The sequence below is a fragment of the Priapulus caudatus genome, unplaced genomic scaffold (assembly GCF_000485595.1).
Source record: "Priapulus caudatus unplaced genomic scaffold, Priapulus_caudatus-5.0.1 Scaffold79, whole genome shotgun sequence".
NCBI classification, from domain to species: Eukaryota; Metazoa; Priapulida; class Priapulimorpha; order Priapulimorphida; family Priapulidae; genus Priapulus; species Priapulus caudatus.
Genome location: NW_014577140.1, coordinates 195,606 through 203,137, shown reverse-complemented (window position 1 = coordinate 203,137; position 7,532 = coordinate 195,606). Strand labels below are relative to the sequence as shown.

At 40.9% G+C, this 7,532-nt stretch overlaps 1 protein-coding gene across 1 annotated transcript in view; it reads right to left on the bottom strand.

The window, feature by feature from the left end:
• LOC106821614 (bax inhibitor 1-like) overlaps positions 1-5,878 on the bottom strand; it is a 77,423-nt gene extending 71,545 nt beyond the window's left edge. Inside the window, exon 1 of the mRNA XM_014826504.1 lies at positions 5,798-5,878. Within this exon, the coding sequence (XP_014681990.1) occupies positions 5,798-5,850 (53 nt within the window). The 5' untranslated portion in view covers positions 5,851-5,878. The remainder of the gene's footprint in view (positions 1-5,797) is intronic.
• Positions 5,879-7,532: the final 1,654 nt, after the last annotated feature.

Sequence of the window (7,532 nt, the reverse complement as noted above, 5' to 3'; positions counted from 1 at the left end):
ATATATATTTATATATATATACATAGCTAGACAGAGAACGCTACAGAGAGGAGGGAGAAATAGGGAGCGAGGGAATAGAATCGTATTTCACTGTTTTCAGTAGGCATCAGTGATCGTAATCACACGCATGTATAGCTACCAATTAAGTTCAGCCGGCGACGAAAGCGCGCTAAACCTCTCTCTCCACGCGCGGCCGCTCTGTCCTATACGCTCGCCGACTGACTCGCTGGCTGGCTGGCTGGCTGGCTAATCAATATGCCGACACGAGGCAGGATGCGGGTGGCCGTGTGGCGGGACCTGCTGATCGCGATAAGCTCTAAATGCGCCGATCAGCAACTACACGGCGCAGCAAGCACTAAGCTTTCAAAACGCAATCGAGGTGAGACGTCGCAACGCCTCGTCGGCGACGGAGAGCGAGTTGGATGCGGGAGATCGCTCGCAGCCTCCCTCGGCCTCCCCCCGATCATCGCAGACGTGATTTTTCCACGGTCAGTAGCGGCCAGGTGAAGCCATTACACTCGCGTCAGTTCGCGTCCTCGCCAGTTCGACGCCGCCGTCGCACAGCACTCCAAAGAGTTATCAGCGCATGCATGCGGGAAATGAATGCGGCAAAGAATACGTGTAGATGACCGCGGCGGCGAAGAGAAGACCATCTATCTAACGAGCAAATTTCAAATCGGGACAATAGTCGCCCATGAGAGACACTATAACGTGCAGCGAGTACTATACAGGATGGGAGGATGCTGGCTGTGAAACTCACCGGCGGCAGCTTATAGGATCATCCTCTCGCTTCTCATTAGCTCATTAACTACGGCGCGGTCGCGTGCACCGCGATAACGTAATCTCCTAAATGATGCTATTCAGAACGGCTGAGATAGCCGTTGGGAAAGAAAACGGGGTTGCGATTGTTCGAACTTAAATCGAGCCGCCGGCTCTGATGGATGTGGTTAGTTTAGCACACGCTCCCCCGATATCCGTGTCGCGCTGCGCTTTCGAAGCTTTCTGTGAATATATACGTGCACGCGTATGATCGTCGCAACTGTAAACTTCTCTACTCACGGTTGCGCTCGTCTAGAGGATAGTGTGCCTGCTGATCATTCTACGACACACCTTTACCACGCCTCGCCACTGCTGCTGCACACGTAACACACGCGTGCGCTAACCAGAATCTATGACAGGTATATAAAACCGTCTAGCTCCACACAGACTGGACGCCAAACATATATATGACACGTAACGTACAGCTGAATATATGGGCAAATGGGCAAACGCAGGCATATTGCCGTGTTGCGACTAGAACTGAGAAACAGTAAGCATGGGTTTATGCCGTACGTGCCGTCTGTCCTCGGCGAAACAGAGAGTGAATTTAAGTGAGAGGGAAAGCAGAGGTCATGTGTACATACGCGACTTTGTTATTAGCAAAGAGCGGTTAGAACAAGCTTCCCCAATGAGAACTTGATACAATAAGATACAGATTACGATGGTTAGATATGTTGCTGTAAGTGTGATATTGTTCTCCAACATTTGCTAAATGTGGAAAAAGATCAACGTTACTACTCCTCAGTATCAGCTGTGATTGCGTGTATCATCACGTCCAGGTTAGTTAAATTGTCCATTACCAATTCAAGAACGAACCAACAAAAAATACTGCGTCGGGAGATTTCTAACTTCAGATGTTGGCCTGTGAATGTGATTCCGTCTTTGGACCACAAAGATATGTGTACTGGTGATATAGTTTTCAGGACGTGCACATGCGCAGTAGTGGCTTACGTATCAGTGAATCAAGGTGACTGCAGAAGGAGTGTGTGATTGCATGTGAAATTACATGTCTACCTAACTTCAGTGACTTCTTATATTCATATGCTAATTCAGTACGAATCTATTATTAAAGTGTGCAGCATGTGTAATGAAGATCATTATAACAATCTAACATGGCTAAACTCGGTCTGTACATAGAAGCCTTCCTGGCACTTTGCTTCCACACTCATATGCAAGCATCCGTGCACACGGCAAGCATAAACTAGTGGCGTTTTCAGTTTTCAGTTTCAATGCATATACTTTGCGAAATCAGTGATCAATAGTTTTGACATGCTCAAAATCGCGACTAGTCGATATGTGATGGTATTCGTGCCACAACGGAACAGCAGGAGCCACACACACGACTGAACATCCATAGTCATCATCATGCCAGACCTTTGTAAGCTGGCCATATCGGGATACGCTGCCAAAAAATTCACCGCTCACAGGAAACAATAGTTGCACTGGCTTGCCAACTCTGCAACGAGCGAAGTCCGAGAGGTAGTGGATGCCGGTGTAACGTGTACACTGTCAACTGGTTGATGACATGAACTGCAACGCTTCTGTAGCTACGTGGTAAGATGAACGGTAGGCTGGGTGTGGCACCATACGCTAGGCCACCTGTTGGCAGATATTGGACTGACCGCGAGACTATGAGTGAGTGGGGTCCCACTTACGTTAAACAGCACCGCAACAGGCAGTCATACTGGGTAAGTAGGGGGAATGTTTCTTTAAAAGGTCGCTAGAGATTTAGATGGTCGGGAGGCAGAAACAAATTTTACTGTCAAATTAACTTCTGTAGATTTTTCACGTTTACATTTCTATGAAATGGCAATGAAGAGTCCTATGTATGCATGGCAACATTTTTTCCCTTCATTCTAAAACCAATTCGAAAATATATTATCTGCTTATACCAATTGGAAAATCACTAGATAGTAACAAAATTCAGTTATGCTTAGTAACTAGCAAGGAATTGTAGATGTCGAGTATAATAGAATATGTCATTATGCAATCAAATATAACATACGAGCAACATTCTTGAATGTTACAAACAGCGAGTCACAATCAACGCACTAACACGTGCGTGACTGTGAGTGACAGAACCTGCCTTGACAGCGATTATGTAAAATATGTGATATTATATAGAATTACTTCTTGATAATTACAAATCTCTTATATAGTCATCAAAACAAATTATGCACATATTGATAAGTATTAATGATTTTTGTGCATATCCCTTGAATTGTTCTAGTTTTGATCGACTTTTTATGTTTAACTCCGTTCAGTATTATAATTAATATATATATTAACTTTTTTCTGTGTTACTGCATGTGTGTGCATGCATGGGTGCACGTGTGTGTGTGTGTGTCTGTGTGTGACACACACTGTGCGCACATGCATGCGAGTGGGCGTGCTTGCATATGCCAGTGTTGTGTTAAAACATAACTAGTCTGATACACAGTAATGCTCTGCGCTACGGAAATGTGCTCATACGTAATTTGTAAGATGTGACCACTAAAATCGAGATATGGAAATTTGCCCACATGGAATTTTAAAATTATAACCACTGAACTCGGGATATGAAACACAATTTAGTGAATTTACTCTTACAGAATTTCTCATGGAATAATATAAGTGGGGGTTTCTAACAGCAATAACATTGTGTGCATGAACGCTGTCAATAAAACCAAGGTAATGTGCAGGTTCGATATGTGCTAGCAGCCTCTGTTAAGTAGCATGTTGTTTGTGTCATAATTCGATTTTTGTTTAGTGGTTGATTTTATCGCAATATAAGCATTCGATTTATCAACATATAACATTCTGATTGTATCACATATACATGTCGATTTAATCAAATATAAGACATGTCGTTTATGCCAAACATTATAACATTCGATTTAATCGGCATATTAATTTGATTTTATATCAGAAAAGAGAACGAAATGATTCGATGCGTGAAATCGAATGATTCGATGCGTCGAATCGAATGATTCGATTGCGTGAATCGAGATGATCGATGCATCATTCGATTCACAGCATCGAATGCATTCGAATTCACGCATCGAATGCATTCGATTCACAGATGCATGCGAAATGTTCGTGGCTTTCGTGGCGAATCGAAATGATTCGATGCGCTGATCGATAATCATTCGATTCACAGGCATCGAATAAATTGAATCGAATTATGAAACAGAATACACACCAAATAGTTTAGCAGTACTTAGCTGTCTGCCTTGCCTAGATGGTTTCGACCCCGAGAGAAAATGCATCGAGAGAAAATGCATCTAGGCTACACGGTCAGTATGTATGGAATGTGCATGTTCAAGCAATCAGTGCCCTCCATCCAGTGCAGTCCAGGAACATCCAGGCACTAATCCTTATTCCCAATTCCCTCATCCCAATATATAAGTGCAACCTTAATGTGTTATATCATTATATCAGGAGCAGTGGCGTAGCTAGAATTTTTTCAGCGGGGGGGGGGGCACTGGGGGGCTTACATTTTGTGGGGGCGGCAAATATAAAACTTTCTTGTGTATTATACTGTCTAGACGGCATTGTTATTTAATGTCCAATTTTTTTTTATCAAGCATGAATTTTCAAGTGGGAGGGCACACTAGGGGGGCCGTGCCCCAATTTGGTGGGTGGGGGCACGTGCCGCCTCAGGCCCCCCCGTAGCTACGCCCCTGATCAGGAGTCTATCAATATTATAGACTATTGACAGACTCCTGATTATATAATCCAAATGTCTTTGACGATGTTTACTTGCATTCATAACCGTGTTTGCATTCAGAGAGACCAGAGATTACCTATGGCCTTTCTTTTGGCTGGAAAAATTTCCAAGAGAAGGCATCTTTAATAATATAATGGTATTCAATGGGAAAACACGATTAACTCTACCAAATTTTGCACCACTGTTTTTTCTAGCACGGGAATTTTTTCTGGACCAGGATTATCTCTCTAACGTGGTACATTGGACCTAGCTTTATCGGGCCTTTGATAAACAGGCGCATCACTTAAAGGACGTCATTGAAACAAACAATCTCGTGTTTTTTTTAATCTGATGAAAGGGGACGAGACCTTAGTTAAATGGGATATTTTCTGCAAAACAAACTTCCTTCCTTCTCAAGTAAACGTTGTAAAACGATCCTAAACTTAAAGGACAACAGCTAAATCTAAATTTATTAGTGGATTCTGAACATAATGCTCCCACAAAACATCTTTAGAGCTAAAATTACCATTTCCAAGTGGTCTTAACTGAGTCATCAGCGCCTTTACCCTGCCGTTTGCATGCACCTTACCACACATGACGAGCCCCCATTTTTGAATATCTATAGATAGATTTGTTGAAAGGTTAGCATCATGGCTGAGAGTAATGCGGTGTAGAGTATTGTGTAAGGTATAAGTAGGTATGCTTGTGCGACCGGAAACGTGTTTATAGCGTAAGCGGGACGACTACTTAACTGGGAAATTTCCATGGTTCCTGGCTGGCTTGTCCAGATAAAGCAGGCACCACTGTATTAGTTGGTGTACCATGTATTATAGAATATCTTCGTGCCTCAGTACTTATTATATGTATGTGCTGCCCTCTCTAGTCAGTACAATTACCATCCGATTTCAATTACGAACGAGGACTACAAGAACTGTTAGACATATAAATATGGAATAATAATACAGGCATGAATAAAGCTCGAACTAATCAAAATTAAGTATTAATGCTAAATAAAATGCACAGGTCTCACTTATTATGTGATTGACGGTACCCATATATAAGAACAGATAGATATACACAATGACCAGACATGAGTGGCATTTGTGTACCTCTGAGAAAAGTCTTTAATATCATTGTTTTAACAACATTCAGCGCACTTACCTAAATTTTTGAAATGTTATAAATTGGTTTCATGGCAATGTAAAACACAGTGATGTGGAGTAAAGTGCAGACTTGAGAAATCTGTGTCAAACATGTTAGGCAGCTTTCACAAATATATGGTCAACTTACAGTTTTGAAAAGTCGGTCAAACCTTCCAATTTCTGTCCCAAGACGGAAGCCATGTTTTTTTATCTCTGTGCTATAATCTGCAAGTTAGACAGAGGATATATAATTGCAACACTCTCTAAAATATTCACACACCAGTACATAATAAGTTTTAATTGTTATGCATCAATGACAATAATTAAGTAGAATATCAATGCAATCGGAATGAAACAGTGACTAGATAGGGCTTTGAACAGTGAAATTTAAATTTTATAGGGAAAAGCAAGTGTTGCATTTCTTTTAATCACAAATTTTAGGGCACCACTGTTAGCTGGAGGGAGACGACTTCCAAGGCCACTTACTTTTTTTAGCAACATAATTTCTTTTGGGACAAGGAGGGTAACATACATAACATGGATTAGTTGGAAAAGGCAGGGAGGCATAGAAGAGAGAGCAGCCATCGTGGCTTATTGCTGTGGATATCATGTAATAATGTTCAATAGCATTATGGCAAGTAAAGAAGACAATCACTACAGTTAACACTAGCAACATGATGAAATTCATGTGGGCTAAAATGTGTTATAAACATTATACGTCAATGCTTATTCTTTTTGTGATTCCATGGCCAAGCAACAATTCTACAGTAATACTCAGCATGGTAGTGCTAAACATCATGACACGTTTATAATATTATTTAAAGCAATAAAAACGACCAGGAAATTATACTGAACTTCAAAGAAGAACGAAGAACAAAAAATGGAACAGGTCTACATAGCCACATATAAAATTTTATAGTTATTTTTTAGACCAGACTCAGCGTAACTATATTCCAGTGTATATAACCAAACAGGCTGTGCACATGCTATTTACAGTAGTGTACGAAAACAGCTACTGTGTTCTGGGTATACTAACATTTCGCACCCCTCCTTATTTGATTTGTATCACGATTTGTTTATTGTACTAAAGTTCAAACACTATCAGATAAATTGAGTCACCATTTTAAAGCAAATGAAAGTGTCAATGACACTGTAGCTCACCACAAAAAAGAACACAAATGAGTGAGTAAGAAGAAGTCAGTTTTAATTGAGCAACCATCGACGTACATTATAGAAACGATTGCCATCTGTATATCGCAATAATTTATAAACCAAAATGAATCACAATTTGTGACCGTAGATAGCGCTATACCCACTTTGTAGCGATGGCGTTTGAAATAAATAGGTTATGGTACGTTCCGACATGTTTTTTTAAACTTTACTCTAATATAGACGTTTTATCGGCAGAGTGGAGAGGAAATACCAATTTTGCATTATAGATATTGTCAATGAAATGGCCAAAAAATGGATAATCGTGTCGTACGTTTTAGTCTGTATCTCCGGATTGCTTGTGTATACGAGGAAACGATTTCGCACCATGCTAGGCGAATGTACTGTGTACGATTTGAGCTCAAGTTGGATAAGTTACGCATAGTAAATCGTAGGTATTATAAGGCTAGTAAATGACGAATTTCCCTTGTTTATTGAAGTCACACTCCTTCCCTATTATCTACTCCTGACTGGCAGTGGCCACTGGCAGTGGCATAAGTTACATGTAACACACTGACAGTACAGAATGCCATAGAAATTATACGATTTAAGAAGCATAAACCTTCTTCAACCAAATTTAGCTTTTGAAATTTCACTGTGACATTGTAGCCTCATACATCCAGGCATGTATAGATTCTACTAGCAAACCCGGCAGTCAAATTCTTTCTAACAGT